At 37.3% G+C, this 22498-nt stretch overlaps 1 protein-coding gene across 2 annotated transcripts in view; it reads right to left on the bottom strand.

Annotated features, from left to right (window-relative positions):
• Positions 1-2849: 2849 nt before the first annotated feature.
• The window catches only part of LOC126427372 (histone-lysine N-methyltransferase eggless-like), a 377652-nt gene continuing 358003 nt past the window's right edge, over positions 2850-22498 (bottom strand). For both annotated transcript variants that reach the window (XM_050089720.1, XM_050089721.1), the window contains exons 22-24: positions 21502-21634; positions 3814-3962; positions 2850-3140 (exon numbers count right to left, since the gene is read on the bottom strand). In XM_050089720.1, coding sequence (XP_049945677.1) covers positions 2934-3140; positions 3814-3962; positions 21502-21634 — 489 coding nt within the window. In that variant the 3' untranslated portion in view covers positions 2850-2933. The remainder of the gene's footprint in view (positions 3141-3813; positions 3963-21501; positions 21635-22498) is intronic.

Here is a 22498-nt window from a genome sequence, read left to right as displayed (position 1 = left end):
ACTCAGGTCAGAAAATAAAAGATATGGAAAACTAAAATGTAGTGAAGAAAGGAATATTTACTATGAAGAAATGTTGATAGCAAAGAAGCCAACGTAAATTAATGACAGGTGGGTGATGAGATCCAGGGATGTATTGTAATGTCAGTTCCAAAATACAGAGTTGTGAGAAGCTAGTGTCTGGCGGAAGAATCCAGGTGTCACATGTGGTGAAAGAGGCACTGAGGTCACAACTATCATGTTGTAGAGCACGCTCTGCAATTGTATATTGTGTGTTGCCCATGTACACCCTCTGTCTATGTCCAATCATATTGTATAATGTTGGTTACAGTCACACAAACAGTATTTTTATAATCGCTGGTATATGACATGTTGTTTCACACGTGGCTCTGCCTCTGATAATGTGTGTTTTGCCATTTACAGGGCTAGCATAGATGGTGGTTGGAGTGTGCATAGGGCAAATCTTGCAGTGGAGACAGTCATAGGGGTAGGTGCCATATGGCATGGAAATGGGTGACGAAGGAGCCATAGGGTCTGACTAGGATATTGCTGAAATTGGGGGCTGGGGATGGATGGCAAGGGAAAGCTATTCTAGGTGTGATGGGCAAAATGCTAGGTAGAATGGGCTTGATTTCAGGGCATGATTCTCCAGTTACATTATATTTTAAACAATAAGTAAACAAACATTGCATGGGACTTCACATAATACACCCCACTGGAACATACCAGTGTACATGAAGGACACCGTAATAGTTATTGCATAATGATTCTAAATGGAATGTTTCTAGACGTCTTCTAGGTACAGTATATACCAAAACAAGAACCTGTGTGAGATAATAATCAATAGTGTTTAAGACGTACCAAAAACCAAAAAGGAGTACCAATAATTTAACACCAATACCGCAGCCAAGTGTTTCAGAATTTCCTTTTTTCTGATGAGCTGTAACAGTCTACTGAAAAGAGTGGATGTTGACTTTGAGGTCATCCATATTTTTAGAAAAACACAGAAGTGACTAAACTCAGTTGTATACTGTTTTTCTGATAGTAATCCAACCGACAAAATCTATGGCTAAAATTATTTGTTTGTGAAGTTTATTTATAGGCATTGTTTCAAAATGTAACTACAAAAGACATCATAACTTGGTCATTCAATAAGTAAAATCACAAGTGAAGCACATACAATCAATTAATTAACCATTGCAAAAATATATGCATACAATAACTAGTTCATCTATGCCACAGCACATTGATTTATTTACAATTTTGTTTCTTGTACTCATGACATCAACTTTGTGATTAGATTAACTAACATTTCAAATCTTATCTATTCTTATTATGAATAAAAGAATCATAAGAATGTCAATGAAACTTAATCAGAGATCAGAGGCAAGAATATACATCCAGTATTCTAAAAATTGCCTTTTCTCCGAAACTATCAGTTAAATTCATCTCTTTGAGAACTACAATACTTGCAATAGAAATTGCTATAGTTACATTTGAAAAAGCAACATTAATGACAATATTTCTGTAATTAACACATTATGAAGAAACACTGTGTTGCTTAGTGATGACTTTCTTGTGATTCATATTAATGCAAACAGTTTAAGATGAACAGTTTAGTTGAACAATCATTTACTTGTGTACTATTTCACTGTTACCGCACATTTGTTAACACATTTCTTTTGTGTGAGTCATGCACAGAGTAAGTTGTAGGAGTTCAGATTGCTTAACAGTAGTATATGAAGATGACAAGAAAAAATAGAAAAGTGATACTCTGAAGTGCTATTGTAAAGTGTCATACATATTGTTAACGTGATAAATGTTAAGGCACATGAAATAATTCTGCAGGCTTATTGCATCACTATTCAGAATTTTTTATTTTGGTTTTTTCCTATTTATTTTCACATCGCTGGCCTATTAGGTTTATCTAGTGCTTTGGAAAGGGACAGACTGTCTTGAGTAGATGTAGGAATATGATGATAGCATATGTTTACACCTCAGAGAATAAAATAGATGGAGCCTGTAATAAGTCAGTGACTGGAATGTATACAACATATAACTAAGGGCAATGGAAGTAAGTGCAATTCAGAGATGAAGATGTTGCCATAGAAGAGGCAAGCCAAATCAAACCAGTTAGAAGAATTATGACAAAAAGGTATACTGAGCAGAAGTAAGATATCATTCTATTACTAACCATGCAAATGTGGTAATCTTTGAAACACTGCGTGAAAATTCACTGCTGATATCTCCGGAAAACTGAATGTTTCTTATACTATAATGCCGGAGTAGATTTCTTGAACATCTAAAAATTTATGATATTACAATGCCTTCTGATACGTCTTCCATTATACAGCAGATGGTTATCCATATTTGCAACGGTGAATGCATTTCATGTATGTCAACATTTTTCACATTTTGCACATTTTATATACCAGTTTCATTGTGAATGCACTGTTACACAAATAATTTACTAATCAGTTTACAGTTTCATTAATTAATACATATTTTCAGAGAAAATGTACAAATTACATTACATACACTTTTCAAGAAGCCACTCATATACTTTTGGGGGACATAGAAATGTGGCCAAACATTCAAAAGTAATGCAACTATTAACAGCTTTTAATAATACTCTATGCCAATAATGAGTGGCACAATACAGGATAATGAACACTGAAAATATTTATAAGCATTGACTCACTGTATCTTCAAAGTCAAGACATGCCATGGGGCAAATAAAGGAATCTTTGTTACTATAGACATAAATTTATTTCCATTTCATCAGTATACATTTTACTTAAAGTGTACTGAAACAGTTAAACAAAAACACTTGTTCATTTTATGCTCAAACTTTATGAAATAATAAATGATTACAGATCTCCCTTATCAACAACAACAACAACAACAACAACAACAACAACAACAAAAACAACTATTTATAGCAACCTGCCTTGACAATTTGGCTCACCACATTTACAAATGATCTTTCTGTCTGGAACACTGTCCACATCATAACCATAGTTCCATGTCAGCTCTGTACTGGCTGGCACAAATGAATTGGTGAAGAAAGCCACCCATGGTAGTCGGAGATCATGTGTATCCACAAAGACATTCTGGGTAAACATGTTTGGATTACACGAATGCTGCAACATGGATAATACACAGAGCCTTATTGAAAATGATTCACTTATGAAAAACTTCAAAATTAATATTAATAGCATGATTATTACATTCAGCAAGAAGATAATGAACATCGGAAGCAGATACACATACAAATAATGGTGGTAGATTATCTTATGTTTTCATGGCAACACACTTACTAGCCCTTAGTGGCTTACTTCATACCTTTGTCTATGCAAACAGAAATACGGAACAAAATTGCTCTTCACTAAACTTCCATGCCAAACACAAACCCTATAACATGCAACTTCATTTTACACATTCCTGTAAATTTTTACTCATTACTTATTTTTCTGGGGATACCCATCCTGCCATTACCTTTAATATTCATGTAAGAATAAATACACACAGTAAGAATAAAACTTGGACAATGTCTCATTGGCATCTCATAAAGCAGTCTTTCAGTCTTGTTTATAAAACTGTAACAGTAATTACTGTTATGTGTTCTCTCACGTTTAGGCTAAAATCAATACAAAAGTTATAATACAGAATATATTAAAATTCAGTAGTTTGTTACATGTTATCAAATTCTATACATGGCAATGCATCATTCAACTTTCTCAGAGATCCGCAATTAGTGGTTGTAACTGATGAGAAGAAAAGTTGACTACTTACATTGATAAATTGACTACTTACATTGATAAAACGACCTAAATTCCCACAGGTTTTAGCATCCAGGATATATCTTCCATTTCGGCCAAACAGAACTCTTGCAGACGGTGCCACAATTCTATACCTCTTGCCAGTTAACTTCCGAGAAATTGTGATTTGTTCTCTGTGTTTTGCTAATGAAGAACATATTATATTGCGATATTATAGCAAAAAAAGTAAGCTATGTCTTTCAACTAATTACATTCTAAAATATCAACAATTAACATTATTAACACAGCAATATATTTTAGCTATGTTTTCTGCAGTATTCAAGCATGAAAGAGCTGTAGATCAAGTGTGTTCTACAAACAGAGATAATTTCTTAGAGACTGTTCACTTTTTAGATATTGGTGGACATTTTATGAGAACTAACTATGAAGCGAAATCCTTAGTAAGTACAGTTTTTATATATTACACTTGCATTGAAGGGGAGGCAAAAAACTGATTATGATTACACAGTTCATAGAAAGAAATGAAGAGTTATATAGTATTTGCAGAAAACAATTTTGTTACATACTGCAGTAATCAACAATCTGAGAACAGCAGCATCATCATGAACAGTACAGAAAAATACCACATGGAAGTTTAAAATATGTCTGGTAAGGTAAACCAAGTAATCAAATAATCTTTTAAGGAGAAACAACAGAAAAAACAAAACATGCAAAAAATATAACCCCCTCAGGAAGCAGTAATTGTTACATTGCACAAGTTAATAGACAGCCTCTAGAATTCATTTATCAAAACATCAAGTACACGAGAGGAAGGGGGGATGGGTCAGGAATGGATTCATGTAGATGCTATTCAAATATACTGGGTGATTATAATGAAACTTTCCCTACTTAACACATTGTAACACAGAAACTAATTACTGTACAAGGACCAAACTTAGTAGCATTAATGTCAAGGACATGGGAAAGAGAGATAATGCAGAACCAATTCAAGTGAAACACTTTTAATGTGCTGCTGTGGTACATCATACCATTACATGACAATACCATCAGTGCACAAAAGGGACTCAATATGGCACCCATCAGTGTCCAGAAGAGTCTGAAGTGCAGCATTGCATTCTGCACAGCAGAACAATGCATGTAGGTATAGGTATGATGGCTACGTCTCTTGATATGCTGTGCTTCGGGTCTGCACATGTGTGAATATTACCCTGGTAAAGCCTGTCTTTCAGGTAGACCTACAAACAGAAATCAAAGAGAGTAAGATTAGGTGATCGTGCCGTCCAAGCATTTGGAAATGATCAGCTGATAATTTGATCATTTCCATACATGTTTCAGAGAAAAAGGTGAACTTCTTGAGTGATGTGTGGTGGGGCCCCCATCTTACATGAAAACTATCGAGTTCAATGTGTCTGTCTTCTGTAGGGTGGGTATGACATTCTGGTGAAGCATATGGCTGTAATGCTGACCAGTCACACTGCACATCTCTCATCCTTGAGTGTCAACTTATTCAAAAAAGAATGGGTCAATGATGAATGTAGCTGTGAAGCCACATCATATGGTGACACAGTCACCATACAGAGAAACTTCATGCACAGTGACTCCACATTCAGCAATTCTGTGAGTTCACCTCACCCACCAGAGAAAAATGAGCTTCGTCTGTCCATAGGATGGTCAACTTCAATTCTTGTGAGAAAGTGGAGAGTGAAGTAAACATGTCTTTGTACATCCTGTGGTGCAAACTGCTGTAGGATATGGATATTATACAGATACCATTTGAGAATGGTTCGAAGCACCTTCTGTACAGTGGACCACAGGATGTTCAGCTGTCGTGACACAGTAGGTGCACTACCCGACAATCATGAATTCTGTGCAGTGTTGTCTGCCATAGTAACAGTGACTTCATCAACCACCTGTGGCACGACCAGTCACTGTGCTCTCCCTGGAGCAACACCCAGTTCTCCAGTTGATTGAAACTACTTCATCATGCTCTGCACAGCAGGTAGAGAAAGAGGACTCTTCTGTAATCCTTTCAGCCAGCGATGTTCTCGAAGTGCAGCAGAAGCATTACTGTTGGTTCGATAGTAGAGCTTCACTAACAACACCCTGCTCCTTTTGTCCAAGCTCATGTTGACACATCAAGAAGTGCACATCGTGACCATAGTTGGAACTGGACAGTGGGACTGTAACACACAGAAATCATGCACCCCACACTCCAATCATTAATGCTAACTAGTTTGGTACTTGTACAGTAATTAGTTTCTGTGTTATAATGTGTAAAACAGGAATGAATATATTCGCTAGGAGTGTAGCATTGCAAAGAAGTGAAGTGTGAACAATAGACAACTCAGACAAAAACAGAAAAGATGATTTTGAAATGTAGTGCTACAGAATACTGTTGAAGATTAGGTGGGAAGACTGAATAACAAATGAAGTGTTACTGAATCAAATTTAGGAAAAAGAAATTTATGGCAAAAGCAGACTAAAAGAAATGATTCATTTGGCAGTACCTTGTGAGGCATCAAGGAATTGTAAATTTTTTGGCGGTTTGTGTGTGTATGTGTGTGTGTATGAGCAGAGTTTGTAATTATTTACAAGTATACACACTGTTGAGTGCTCTATGTAAGGTTTCCATGGAATTTTATTTGTTGATTATTTTTCTAACTGTAGGTAGGTTTTTAATGTGTTTGATTTACAAGTCACACACACACAGCTTAATATATTTTCTTCAATGAAACTCAGTTAATAGCGAAGGCACTGGAGGAAGTGGAAATGGTGAAAAATGAGCTTTAGATGGTGCTCTAGTACCGGTCTCTGCCATGTTACACACACTACAACAATCATACACCAGACAATGCATGATGAAGCTCTAGGGTATAGCACTAAATTAGAGTGATAATGAAAGTTCTTGTGTGAATATGAACTATTGAAGTTATCTATATAATGCTAGTCTGCCATGGACAAAAATGTTTATGATTTATACAATGTGGTGACAACAAACATGAGAATGAAGAAAACCTGGACAGGATAACAGAAATTTTTAAAAATTCATGAGTATATATTCTTTTGACACTGCTGGTAAAACTGAAGTGCAGATGACAGATGCACCTATTCAGTGGTATGTTAGCTTGGGCCTGCAATATCAAATTTTGAGAGGTGATTTGCGGAAGGAAAACCTTTACAGTGGCACTAGACTATTATGTCGGAACACACGGGGTTGCCCTACAGCAGCTGCAAGTAATGTGGAAATGACTGATTTATAGGTGATGAACAACAATTAAATTTAATGACAATGTTGTGACCAATAATTCACAAGTTTCACGCACTTTTAACAATGACTTTTTAAATGAAGCAGCAAATATAGGATTAAATGGTTCAGTTGAAGAAACAAGAGAATATACTTAAAAGTCATTCCACAAAATTTTAAACTACTAGAAGTAGTACCAACACCCTTCACTGAAATTAATACAGTTATCAAAACTATAAAACATGAAGACAATGTGAGGTTTATGGAACTTCAAAAAGAATTCTGAAAAGTTGTTGCAACTCAGTCCATCCTGTACCTCAGGCATAGGTGACCTATAGAAGTGATATAATTAAATTTTTCTCAAGACATTTGAGACTCATCCTAGTCTACAATAATGATGGAAGATGAAGAAATCAATTAAAATTTGTGCCGTGGCCAAGACTTGAATCTGGACCTCTTTGCTTACTAGGCAGGAATGCTAGCCATTACAACACCACATCTTCAGCTTATTTATTCAGCTTGTGTCACTATAGGAGATAAAGATGAGGCTCTAATGACTTAAGGAAAATTTCATTATATCATATCTATAGATCAACTATGCCTGAGGTACAGGCAGGATTTTCCCATTACCCAATGCTCGGGTGATATTCAAATCTAAGAAGGGAAAATAAGCTGGATATGTGAATTGAAATCTGTATTATGGAGGGCATTGGGCTAGTGTAATCCATGCAGTAATTTTAGCTATAGTGTTGTGATGGTATAATTGCTAACATTCCTGCGTAGTAAGGAAGGAGACCTGCTTTCAAGTCCTGGCCACGGCAAAATTTTAATTCATTTCTTAAGCTTCCATCATTATCATATGCAAAGATGAGACTCAAATGTCTCAAAAATAATTTAATTATATCAGATGAATAAATATATTTTCACATATGTGCAGAGAAACAATACATACTAAATATCAATTGGGCCAAATGCTATGGGCCTTATAAGCTATTCACACAAGCATGGGTAGATGGTTTATGTGCATAGTCCATGGAGCTCTGTAGTTTCAAAGGATGTAATTGCCTGTATGCTGATTGCTGTATTGTTGGTATTCATATTAGTTTGTTGTTTTGTGGTATTTACTAGCTAATTGTAACTCCATTAAATGTAACTATGATGGGGGCTACAAGCTCTACGAGATTAAAAAAAATCTCGATATTTTTCCAACCAGAAAGAAAGCAAGGCCAATGAAACCATAGCAAGGAAGAAGAAAATGGGAAATACACATTATATAGTTGAGAGAGAGAGATCTGCTGTTAGTAAGTTTACTTGCGCTGACCAGTAAATTGCCTAAGACTACACACAACCCACTCCAAGAGCTATCAGCCATTAAACTAAAGTTGAGTCCGCGTAAATTGATCCCTGACAGTTTCAGTGGGCTGGACATGGCAGCTTTGTGCACCTAACTAAACCAATACTGTAATGCAATTTTGTACCTGTCTCTATGGCAGTGCCACACAGTTGTCACAGCTTTATAGATTACTCTTCTTCTTGTCAGCAGCCACTTGTGCTTTGCTTCTGAAAGATGGCAACAGCACTGTGAGCTGTCAGAGACCTTCGCCATCTTAACTTTACATCAAAATCACAAAGAGAATACCTTAGCTCTGACTTACACATCAGTTATTTGAACACAGCTTTCAAGAAAAAAACATACAAGTTCTCTTTTGGCCTTCAAATATTACTACACTGTATTTAAGAATGATTTTCTGAACTTGTCCTTCAAGAAACATAGAACGAGCATGTGTAAGCTATTTGATTGTTTCTAGTGATAAATTATACTTCAGATCACAATGAGTTCAGAAGCTAAAAGAAACCTGGAACTGCACCTATGCAAACACGAATGAAGAAGAGAAGTGATGCTTCCCAATAACTAGGTAGTGATGTATGCTGTATCTCTATTGACTTAGAGCAAGTACCATATGTGCCTACTCTAACACACAGTGAGAAGTTTCACAGAAGACAGATTTCTTGCCTCCACTTCTATAGTAACATAACTGATATCAGGCACTCACAAATGTATATATGGGGGGAGTCTGTCACTGAAAGAGGAGGCAATGAAACAGTCTCTTGCCTTTTATCTGTATTGAATGTTGGAGTCACTACAAGGAAGCAATTGACTATCTGGAGTGTTGAGTGGATGGGTCAGAATAGTAAGTAGAATGCTAGTATAGTCTGTAAACTCAAGAGCGAGCAGCGCTTTTCTACATCTACATCTACATTTATACTCCGCAAGCCACCCAACGGTGTGTGGTGGAGGGCACTTTACGTGCCACTGTCATTACCTCCCTTTCCTGTTCCAGTCGCGTATGGTTTGCAGGAAGAACGACTGTCTGAAAGCCTCCGTGCGCGCTCTAATCTCTCTAATTTTACATTCATGATCTCCTCGGGAGGTATAAGTAGGGGGAAGCAATATATTCGATACCTCATCCAGAAACGCACCCTCTCGAAACCTGGACAGCAAGCTACACCGCGATGCAGAGCGACTCTATTGCAGAGTCTGCCACTTGAGTTTATTAAACATCTCCGTAACGCTATCACGGTTACCAAATAACCCTGTGACGAAACGCGCCACTCTTCTCTGGATCTTCTCTATCTCCTCCGTCAAGCCGATCTGGTACGGATCCCACACTGATAAGCAATACTCAAGTATAGGTCGAACGAGTGTTTTGTAAGCCACCTCCTTTGTTGATGGACTACATTTTCTAAGCACTCTCCCAATGAATCTCAACCTGGTACCCGCCTTACTAACAATTAATTTTATATGATCATTCCACTTCAAATCGTTCCGCACGCATACTCCCAGATATTTTACAGAAGTAACTGCTACCAGTGTTTGTTCCGCTATCATATAATCATACAATAAAGGATCCTTCTTTCTATGTATTCGCAATACATTACATTTGTCTATGTTAAGGGACAGTTGCCACTCCCTGCACCAAGTGCCTATCCGCTGCAGATCTTCCTGCATTTCGCTACAATTTTCTAATGCTGCAACTTCTCTGTATACTACAGCATCATCCGCGAAAAGCCGCATGGAACTTCCGACACTATCTACTAGGTCATTTATATATATTGTGAAAAGCAATGGTCCCATAACACTCCCCTGTGGCACGCCAGATGTTACTTTAACGTCTGTAGACGTCTCTCCATTGATAACAACATGCTGTGTTCTGTTTGCTGAAAACTCTTCAATCCAGCCACACAGCTGGTCTGATATTCCGTAGGCTCTTACTTTGTTTATCAGGCGACAGTGCGGAACTGTATCGAACGCCTTCCGGAAGTCAAGAAAAATAGCATCTACCTGGGAGCCTGTATCTAATATTTTCTGGGTCTCATGAACAAATAAAGCGAGTTGGGTCTCACACGATCGCTGTTTCCGGAATCCATGTTGATTCCTACATAGTAGATTCTGGATTTCCAAAAACGACATGATACTCGAGCAAAAAACATGTTCTAAAATCCTACAACAGATCGACGTCAGAGATATAGGTCTATAGTTTTGCGCATCTGCTCGACGACCCTTCTTGAAGACTGGGACTACCTGTGCTCTTTTCCAATCATTTGGAACCCTCCGTTCCTCTAGAGACTTGCGGTACACGGCTGTTAGAAGGGGGGCAAGTTCTTTCGCGTACTCTGTGTAGAATCGAATTGGTATCCCGTCAGGTCCAGTGGACTTTCCTCTGTTGAGTGATTCCAGTTGCTTTTCTATTCCTTGGACACTTATTTCGATGTCAGCCATTTTTTCGTTTGTGCGAGGATTTAGAGAAGGAACTGCAGTGCGGTCTTCCTCTGTGAAACAGCTTTGGAAAAAGGTGTTTAGTATTTCAGCTTTATGCGTGTCATCCTCTGTTTCAATGCCATCATCATCCCGGAGTGTCTGGATATGCTGTTTCGAGCCACTTACTGATTTAACGTAAGACCAGAACTTCCTAGGATTTTCTGTCAAGTCGGTACATAGAATTTTACTTTCGAATTCACTGAACGCTTCACGCATAGCCCTCCTTACGCTAACTTTGACATCGTTTAGCTTCTGTTTGTCTGAGAGGTTTTGGCTGCGTTTAAACTTGGTGTGAAGCTCTCTTTGCTTTCGCAGTAGTTTCCTAACTTTGTTGTTGTACCACGGTGGGTTTTTCCCGTCCCTCACAGATTTACTCGGCACGTACCTGTCTAAAACGCATTTTACGATTGCCTTGAACTTTTTCCATAAACACTCAACATTGTCAGTGTCGGAACAGAAATTTTCGTTTTTATCTGTTAGGTAGTCTGAAATCTGCCTTCTATTACTCTTGCTAAACAGATAAACCTTCCTCCCTTTTTTTATATTCCTATTAACTTCCATATTCAGGGATGCTGCAACGGCCTTATGATCACTGATTCCCTGTTCTGTACATACAGAGTCGAAAAGTTCGGGTCTGTTTGTTATCAGTAGGTCCAAGATGTTATCTCCACGAGTCGGTTCTCTGTTTAATTGCTCGAGGTAATTTTCAGATAGTGCACTCAGTATAATGTCACTCGATGCTCTGTCCCTACCACCCATCCTAAACATCTGAGTGTCCCAGTCTATATCTGGTAAATTGAAATCGCCACCTAAGACTATAACATGCTGAGAAAATTTATGTGAGATGTATTGCAAATTTTCTCTCAGTTGTTCTGCCACTAATGCTGCTGAGTCGGGAGGTCGGTAAAAGGAGCCAATTATTAACCTAGCTCGGTTGTTGAGTGTAACCTCCACCCATAATAATTCACAGGAGGTGGGGGAAGTGGGCTTTCCCGGAAGAACCCTGCCACTGGCCTACAGGGCAACCCAAAATCAGTTGCCCATTACCTATCTAGCAGTGTAGTTCGGCGTGCAGTGATGTACGTCGTTTCTGTTCGTGGGATCTTAGTTGCCAATCTCAGTCAGCTGACTTTGTGTACTCACTGATATACTTCAGTATCCGGAAGTGATGGATAATCGTCCTGCATTGCAAGAAAATGTGCAGAATACGAAGGAGATATTTGCGCAGAATGAGCGTTCGATCGTCTCTAACATTATTACAGCTTGTGTTAAGGAGGCTACACAAAAAGAACTGTTGGCTAATATTACCAGTCCCAATCAAAGGGCTGCAGTTTATGCAAACATCAGCCTCACCAAAATAGGACGCATAAGGAAGGAACGCAAAAATAAGGCACATGGTTTACTGGAATCGTCGTGAAGAAAAACTAATAATTTAGGGAGGAAACCCATTGTTATAGACAGTTTCAGAAAATCGGTCATTCAACAAACGATGGAGGACTTTTACATAAACCAAAAAATAATTCCCACATTACGGAAATTACTCAGTGGCATGAAACAAAAAATACATTTTCGTTGCAGAAAGATGTTTTACACAAGACATTGTGTGAAATGGGATTTACCTGGAAATACTTTTCAGACATGTTTATGAAGACAATGACAAAAGAAACAGTGCGAATCGAACTACTACAACACACGTAATTATAAATTTCTGGTTACTATTGAAACACTCTTAGTGTTGTAAGAATTGTTAAGTTTTAATGCAGCCCTTCAAAGAAAACTTCTACCTTTTGGTAGAAACACAAAGTAAGAACAAGCCTTAAATTCTACAGACTGATTGCACTATATCTGGTTCGTCTTACGAATAGAGGAACATACATTCATATGAATTGGTATTCGGTTCTATGTTTGTAGTAGATTCCTGACTTCCATTCTTATGTTAATATTATTTACTCTATAATGTTTTATTTCGAAGAAGCTATCATCTTTCGTTTTCCTTATACTATTAACGCATTTGTCTAAAAATAAACGCAGACAGGACGTATCTGTACATGGCGTCATCACAGATTTAAAGCGCACACCGCGGCAGCGGCAGGGACTGTACTACGTTGTGGAACAGCCTGTAGAAGTGCCCTGTGATGTAGCAGGGTAGGCAGAGTGGGGACTTGCGCGCTCGCTCTTCAGTTTACTGACAGACTATAATTATTCTAGTGTATGTTGTGTCTCATGAGCTGTTTTAATCTGTTCAACATTTTTTTTTTTTATCACAGGTCACAGTTGTCTCTTATGTGACCAAGACTTTGGTATTATAAAGAAACATGAGAGATTACAAAGACATATCCGATGGCTTATGTGGTGTCATCACATCCACAAAACTTCCCAAGCCTTTTCAAGGAGTTAAAATGGAAGCCCATAATTACTCTAACATTAAAGTGGTAGCTGATGAACTGCTTTACTTGAAGCACACTGAGATCACTAAACTTGTGGCAATAAGGATAGAAGCTGAAAAACCTGTAGTATTATGTATCAAGAAAACATTCAGTAATCTTGAGCCATGGTCAAAGTGAACATTATGAGATGTACAAAGACTATTCAAGACACCATGGGCAGAGAGATCAAGGGAGGTATTGATGTCATCTTCAGGATAACACAAGGAAAATAGACTTACTGGCTTTGTAGATTATCTGCCAGGCAAAAACAACTTGAGTTTTATGAAAAACTTTGAACTTAATTTGGTGTATTGATTTTTGGTCTAAAATTTCATAAGACAAATATGTATTGTAACAAAAAAATAAAGTGTGTGTTATAACTGAAGATTTTATATTATTTTAAACAACATAGTTGCAAGAGATAATATATGAAACTTAGTCCTTTCAACGAAATTACTTTTAATATTGTCATAAACGAAATTGCTTGCTGGTTTTAATGACTTTTGATGATAATTTCCTTTGAATAGCTACATATTTATTTGTTTAGTTATTTGTTTTTTTGCTGTCCATATGACAAACATTCATGTACTGTCATGGATTTTAGTTCACATATACAAAGATTTAGTTAACATATGTAAGTGCACACATTTATATAAATAGTGAAGGTGAGAAAATATTAATATTTGCTGCAAAAAACAAACTAATGCTATATACACTGTTTTACAGAGAGACATTACAACTTAAAATATAAATGCGTACATTGATATACTGTGTTGAAGATCAGATTCTATCATTTTTGTGCCACAAAAGCAAACTAACACTATATACACTGATTTACAAAAGAATGCTACAACTGGAAGTCGTCTTCTGAATTACAGCTTTTCTCTATTAATAAATGATTAAGTCTGTTGTAAAAGATGGTTCCTATTGTATGTGGGCTAGAGTCTGAAGCATTTGTTTTTTATTTGCAATTCTCTGAAAGCTTTTCCTTCCCAGTGTATTGTACCTATGTACATTACTGTTTGTAACATTATATTCTGGATTTTGTTTCATAAACATTATTGCCTGCACGATGTACATAGAGTAAATGTTTAGTATTTTATATTTTCTAAAGATTTCCCGACAAGGCTCATTCCTGTTTACCTTAGCTACCACTCTTACTGTCCTTTTCTTTTTTTCTTTTTTTTTCCATCCCGTATCTCAATACCATACTGAAGATGTGGATATATCACTCCAAAGAATATTTGTCACCAGCTATCATTGTCCAGGAAGGCTGAGACCCTTTTCAGTAGGTACACATTTGTACTGATTTTCTTACAAATGTGCTCTCTATGTTCTTCCATGACAACTATACCCAAAATTTGTGTGTGTTTGTGTAGCTAAGGAACAATGGAGGTATAATAGAGTAATATTTGTGTTCTGGTTATAGCTAAGCATAAATTGTATTGTCATGGTCTTCTCTTTAGTTATGAGTAGCTTATCTGCAGTAAGATAATCACATTTGATTTCATTACAGTTTGTAGTAGTTTGCATATTACGGCTCCAGTTGACCGATGGTCTGTCATTAGCACAGCTTATGACCTTGCACTTTCGCAGTTCAATTAAATTATTAACGTACACAGGAAACAGAATGTACTTCCTTGGGCACACCACATTGAAGTATCTCTTGGGTTGATTTGATTGCTACTAAATGTTCATTCCTTTTATATGTTACCTTGACACACTGTTTCCTGTCTTTCAGATAGGAGGTAAGTGGTTGTAAGGTTACCCCTCTCATCCCATATGCTTCTAATTTATGCAATAGAATTCTATGATTCACAGTATCAAAGGCTTTACTCATATCCAGGAAGGGCCTGTTACCTTGTCTCCTTTATGTAGCTTGTTTAGTATTTGGCTGCCAACCTGGGGAAGAATGCCAACATGCACTCTGTATGCATAGAAGGTGGAGTCATTTCAGACATGGAAAGGGTCCTTATGGATGCCATGAAGAGCACAGGGTGCAGCCAGCTGCAGGTGGTGCCTCATGCCAGTACCAATGAGGTGTGTCACTTTGGATTGGAAGAAATTCTCTCTGACTTCTAGTGGCTAACAGAAGTGGTAAAGGCTGCCAGTCTTGCTTGCTAGATGGATGCAGAGTCAATCATTTGCAGCATAGTCAACACGACTAATGCAGACCATGGTATGCTGCCAAGTGGAAGGTCTAAATAAGAGGCTCAGACAATTCTGCAACCAGGTAGGTTGCAGTTCCTCAACTTGTGCCATAGGGTGGTTACGTTTTGGGTTCCACTGAGTAAGTCAGGAGTCCACTACACATAGAAGGCAGCTACACAGGTAGCAGGGGCTGTGTCGCATCAACTGGGCGGCTTTTTAAGTTAGAGGATCTCGGCAAAACACAAAAATGTCTTCAGTCACAAAGGGTGCAGGTCAACCATAGGAAGAATGTAGATAGAAACCATCAGTGTAACAACTGTAAATTGTCATAGCTGGGTTGGAAAAGTAAAAGAGCTCCAAATGCTAATAAAAAATGTAAATGTCATGTAATCAGGATCCTCTGTCAGGTAGGCCACCCACCGGGTGCAAGTCTTTTGATTTGACGGCATTTCGGTGACTTGTGCTTCAATGATGGTGATTAGGACAACACAACACCCAGTCCCTTGGTGGAGAAAATCACCAACCCAGCTGGGAATTGAACCCAGGCTCTTAGGATTGACATTCTGTCACACTGACCACTCATACCGGGGGTGGACCAAGTGCTAATAGAAACCACTGATGCTCAAATTGTTATAGGCACTGAAAGCTGGCTAAAGCTGGAGATAAGTTCAGCCAAAGTTTTTGCAAAGAACCTAACAGTAAGGATAGTTTGAACACAGTTGGTGGTGGTGCGTTTGTTGCTATCAGAAGTACTGTATCTTATTGCAAAATGGAAGAAGATAGTTCCTGTGAGTTAGTATGGGCAGATGTCATTCTTGGCAACCGGAATAGAATAATAATTGGATCCTTCTACCAACCTTCCAACTCAGATGATTCATTGCTGAAAGGTTCAAAGAAAACTTGAATTTCATACATGTACCTGACTCATACAGGTTTATAGTGTAACCCCCTCAAATTCTTGAAAAATAAATGAAAAATTTATTTATTTACGTATACCAAATAAATTAACAAATGATGGAGCTGATCCCCCTTGGCACAAAAAATTGTTTCAGAATACTGTTGCAAAAACAATGGCACAAGCATGCCAAATTTAAACGAACACAAAATTTCCAAGACTGGCAATCTTTTACAGAAGCTCAAAATTTAGTGTAGACATCAATGTGAGATGCTTATAATAGTTTCCATAATGAAACTTTATCTTGAAACCTGGCAGAAAACCCGAAGAGACCCTGGTGGTATGTAAAGTATATAGTGACCAGACACAGTCAGTGCCTTCATTGCACAATAGCAATGGAAATACTACCCACATCAGTGCTGCAAAAGGAGAGTTATTAAACACACCCTTTGGAAATTTCTTCACCAAAGAAGACAATGTAAATATTCCAGAATTCGAATCAAGAACAGCAGTCAACCTGAGTAACTTAGAAGCAAATATTGTCGGAGTAGTGAAGCAGTTTACGTTGGTTAATACAAGCAAGTCTTCTGGTCCAGACTGTATACCAATTAGGTTCCTTTCAGAGTATGCTGTTGCATTAGCTCCATACTTAACAATCAAATACAACCACTTGCTCAACGAAAGATTTGTACCCATAGATTAGAAAGTTGCACAGGTCACACAAATATTCAAGAAAAGTAGCAGGAGTAATCTACTATTACAGGCTCCTATCATATGCAGCAGGATTCTGGAACATATTTTGTGTTTGAAAATTATGAATTAGCTTGAATAGAATGGTTTATTGACACACAGTCAACACAGATTTAGTAAAAACATCGTTCTTGTGAAACACAAGTAGCTCTTTACACACATGAACTGTTGAATACTATTAACAAGGGATTTCAGACTGATTCTATATTCCTAGATTTCCAAAAGGCTTTTTACACTGTATCACACATGTGGTTTGGAATGAAATTGTGTGCTTATGGAATATCATCTCAGTTATGTAACTGGATTAGTGCTTTCCCATCAGAGAGGTCACAGTTAATAGTAACTGATAGGAAGTCATCAAGTAAAACAGAAGTGATATCAAGTGTTCCCCAAGGTAGTGTTATGGGATCTGTGTCATCCCTTATATATAAAACTGATTTAGGAGACAATCTGAGCAGCCAGCTTATGTTGTTTGCAGATAATGCTGTTGTTCATCGACAAGTAATGTCATCATAAGACTGAAACAAATTGCAAAACATTTAGAAAAGATATCTGAATGGTATGAAAATTGGCAATTGACCCTAAATAATGAAAAGTGTGACGCCATCCACATGAGTGTTAAAAGGAATCAATTAAACTTTGATTACAAGATAAATCAGTGTAATCTAAAGGCCATAAATCCAACTAAATACCTAGGAAATACAATTACAAACAATTTAAATTGGAAAGAACCCACAGAAAATGTTGTGGGGAAGGCAAACCACAGACTGCATTTTATTGGCAAAACACTTAGAAAACATAACAAATCCATTAAGAGACTGCCTACACTATGCTTGTTTGTCCTCTTCTGGAGTATTGCTCCATGGTCTGGGAACCTCCCCAGGTAGGATTAACAGAGTACATTGAGAAAGTTGAAAGATGTTTTGTATTATTGAGAAATATGGAAGAGAGTGTCACACATATGATAAAGGATTTGGAACAGACACAATTAAGGCAAAGGTATTTTTCATTGCAGTGGAATCTTTTCACAAAATTTCAATCACCAACTTTCTCCTCTGAATCCAAAAATATTTTGTTGACATTGATATACATAGGGAGAAATGAGCATCATAATAAAAGGAAGGATATAGATGTTCATTTTTCTACATGCTGTTAGAGAACAGAATAACAGAGAATTATTGTGAAGGTGGTTTGATGAACCCTATGCCAGGCACTTAAGTTTGATTTTCAGAGTATTCACATACATGTAGATGTAGATTTCTACTGATGTTACAGTAGATCTTCCTTTCGTAAAGCCATGATTTAGATTGTTAAATATATTGTTGTTGTTGTTGTGGTCATCAGTCCTGAGACTGGTTTGATGCAGCTCTCCATGCTACTCTATCCTGTGCAAGCTTCTTCATCTCCCAGTACCTACTGCAACCTACATCCTTCTGAATCTGCTTAGTGTATTCATCTCTTGGTCTCCCTCTACGATTTTTACCCTCCACGCTGCCCTCCAATGCTAAATTTGTGATCCCTTGATGCCTCAAAACATGTCCTACCAATATATTATATTTGATGAAATGTGCCTCAAATTGATTTAAAATATTACTTTCTCTAGTAATTTCCCCAAGCTCTGAAGTTAATGATATTGGTCTATAATTTTTCATGTCAGTTTCTATTCCCTTCTTATACACCAGTAGGATTTAAGTGATTTTCCAAAAATCAGGCAATTCTCCATGACAGAGGGAGATATTTATTAGATGTTTCAGAAGCTTCACTAATCCTCATCTGCATTCCTATAGCAGCTCCCAACCACAAGACATTTTAGCTTGAAGTTTTGAAATGACTCTTAGGACATCCCTCTCAGCAATGCTATGGATGAAAAAATGTATAGTGTGTCATTTACAAACAACACGCATAAAATGACTAACCAAACAGTTTTTTTGGAATAGCTAGATTTCTCATTTTTGATACCTAGCACTTTTGCTAATTCAAAGCTTCAAACATATTTTGAGAAAAAATTGTGGGGCATTATTTACTGAATGGGGCTCATACATAAGATGAGAGTTTGACAATTATATTTTGTACAGTAAGTGATCTCAGAGATCCATGTTTGATATTGCATCATGGCATTTTTGTGCAACCTAACTGCATTACGGCACCACAGAAATACATATCAAACATGGTACATGAATATAAGACTGTTTAATGTATTGGAGCTGCAGAGAAGTGGGATGGCCAAGTGAATACATTGCGTTGATTTATATCATAGCCACTCACCAAATTACTTGCATATTGGAGAGCAATCAGTGTTAAAATAAGATGGATCTGTGTAGAATATAATGTACAGCATGATCCAATGGTCATGGAGAAAATTCAAGGTGAGAAGGTACATTAAACAGCATTATGGGGACCTTATGTCATAAGATGCTGCATATTGTGACCTTAAATGGTTGCTTTTTAAACTCAGCAAATTCCCACAGACTCTCTCTTTCATGTAGAGGCATTCGATAACTTGGAAAATGTGATGTCTTGTCTACTATGTGTGGATAAACAATCAGTGGTGATGTATGCTTCTGGTGTACGAGTTTAAATTTATGTAACTGTTAACATGGCTAAAGTTCAAACCTTACTACTGTTTTGGAAAAAGACTAATATGCCCATACCATTTTCACAGACTGGAGCACCAACATGGTACACTATACATATTTCCAAGGAGCTCCAAGATACAGCAGACTCTACAGATATGGTTTCCAGCAATGGAATATACACTTCTGAGAGTTCAATTTGACTGATGATTGTGCCTTCCACACAAGGTTTACTTGGTGACCAAGTACCTACAATTAGTGGATTTGTGCATCTAGAACTGCCATCTTGTTTCCTCAACAGACTTGTAAACAATTAAATATGAATGGGAGAAACTAGATAAGTCTGTTTCAATGCGGCTCCATGTGCACGGGGCCCACAAGCATCCGTTAGCTTGCCCTTACACAGTCGGAGATACTATAGGCTACCCATTATGTATTACTAGCACGATGCATTCTGTGCACATGTGAGCCACTTGGCCATCCCTGCCTGAGAGTACTCAGCCAGGGCGGTGTCATCATACAGGCTGCCTGAATGCACCATCAGTTGTTTGCCCACCCGTGCTTATCTAGGCCTGCAGGCATCCGTCTGTCCATAATTGGGTACTTAAGCTGAAAGACCCTGGATTAGGATGTAACACAATCATTTTATACCCAGAGGATGCTTGTTCAACAACTGGAGGCTTTAACATAAGCCATGCTGGCTGACATGATCTACAGTACAGGGAAACATTGTATAACCTGTATTGTCATTAGGGACATGACGTGACGCACTTACATTCTTTGTGTCACTGACAGAGGGACATCATGCATGTTTAGTATTATTTATGGCCCACAGCCAATTTTTCAATATCTTGTCAAGTTTCAAAATGTTGCCAGGTGCCTTTTAACACAAGCATTACAGCCAGGCCTCACTGTTTGCAGTTTTTTAAGATCTCTGAACTTATGGGCACAAGTGTACTATGGTTGAGCTATGGAACATCTGCTCTCATAGGGTCAAAGGGCATGGTATGAGGAAAGTACCTTGTGCACATATAAAATATCAGTAACAAAGTCCTTGTGGCAAACGTCAGCACCTCACTGGTCCTGTGGTTAGCCTGCCTGTGTAAACAGTATAAGCTATAGTGTTGGCTTTAATAAACATGCCTACAAACTGCTGTGACTTCTCTCATGTAGTAAGCACTGACTTCTCTTGTGTAGGAATTATACAATGGAGAAGCTAGTACAGAAATGAATTAACTAAGTCATAACAAAAATATGAGCTTTTTGTTATAGTTGACACCTTTCTCTCAGGAGATCCATTATTTTTAAAAGGAGTATTTTTATGAGTTCTATTCTGGTCATACTCTATACACTGTAATGACTATTTAGCTAGAACATATTATGAAAACTACTAATTCTTTGCATTTTTCAAAAAGTTTGCCTTTGAAAACAAATATTCCCTCTTATTCTGCTCCTTTGTTTGTGACTCATCATGTTAAAAAATAATTTTGGCAATCATTTATCTCCAATTAAAATGATGGTGCTTTTTAATATTTTACCAATATATATATTTTTACTCTTAAATATTGCATGACCTATATCGACCATTCCCACTATAGGTTGAAACAATCTCTGAAACTTTTTCTTGCCTGAATCAGTATTTAGTACTTAATCTTTCAATGTTTTAACTACTTTACCACAATTCTCTTTGCATAGAGCATGCTTGTTATAAAGCACTGAATGATGTGAAAAAATAATACCTTCTTCCATAACTTTTCTTGTTAGGATTTTAGAGATGTGCTTTCCAGATTCAATACTTTCATTTACTGCATTATATGCTTTTAGCTTAAGTGCTTATTATATAGTATCTGCAGAATTACTTACAGTTCTTCCTTTTGCCACAGTCCTCCTCTAATTCACTTTCATATGGATTCTCCTCATAGTTTTCCTTTACTTCTTCTGCATCTTCTATGTAATTCAAGTCTGCTTGATATTCATCGCCAGCTTCTTTTGCCAACTAGACAAACACAGCTTTTGTAAAGAAGTATACCGCAGTAACTGTACACTAAACTACGAGAACATTCTCTGTTCATTGTGGCAAAAAAACTTAACTCCCAAAGACAACACATTAGATCACTGTCACCATAGTAGAAATGGGTACAGGGCCTATTGTAACAAGAAATGAGCGCAATCTGAAAAGTTTTCAGCTTGACAGTGAGAAATGATCAAAGACAACTTTTTTCTAACATAGTACCTTTTCAGGTTAATCCATTTTGTACAAAGTTTTACCACATGTGCACATGTGTGATGAGGATACTTTGTCTATGAAATACCCACCTATGGCAGAAATAACTCTTCACTTGGGACTATATTTTTCCTGGGCACAAATTTCTGTACGTGTGTGAATAAGTTGATGTTAGAGGGTGTCAGATTTGGTAATCAGGATGAATGTTGCAATAAATTGAACTTCAAATACTTTCATAATTGCAGAGTATTACAGCACAGCCATATGAACAAAATATAAAAAGTAGCACAAATAAAACTACTCCTGAAAAAAAATTGATGTTTGACATCTAGCATTGTGTTACAAACACAAACATAAGGAAAGCAAAAGCTCACAGGAATCAATGCCATCTCTGTGTTGAGTGAACAACGAATGGTAAATACTATGCTTAGAAGATAAACTAAAGGTAGATGTAGGTGTGGATCTTGATAACCATTTCATCATCAACTATGGCCAGAAAATGGTTCACTGAAGTGCCAAAACTGGTAGCTACACAATAAATAACATCATAAGAACTGCTATAGGCGTTTCATTTTCTTACAATTCAGTCTTTGATGGTTCATATATATATGTCTGGTAAGTGCTCATATGAAATAT

The sequence above is a fragment of the Schistocerca serialis genome, chromosome 11 (genome assembly GCF_023864345.2).
Source record: "Schistocerca serialis cubense isolate TAMUIC-IGC-003099 chromosome 11, iqSchSeri2.2, whole genome shotgun sequence".
Taxonomy (NCBI): domain Eukaryota; kingdom Metazoa; phylum Arthropoda; class Insecta; order Orthoptera; family Acrididae; genus Schistocerca; species Schistocerca serialis.
Note: the sequence above shows the minus strand (reverse complement) of the source record. Positions and strands in the feature narration are given on the sequence as shown.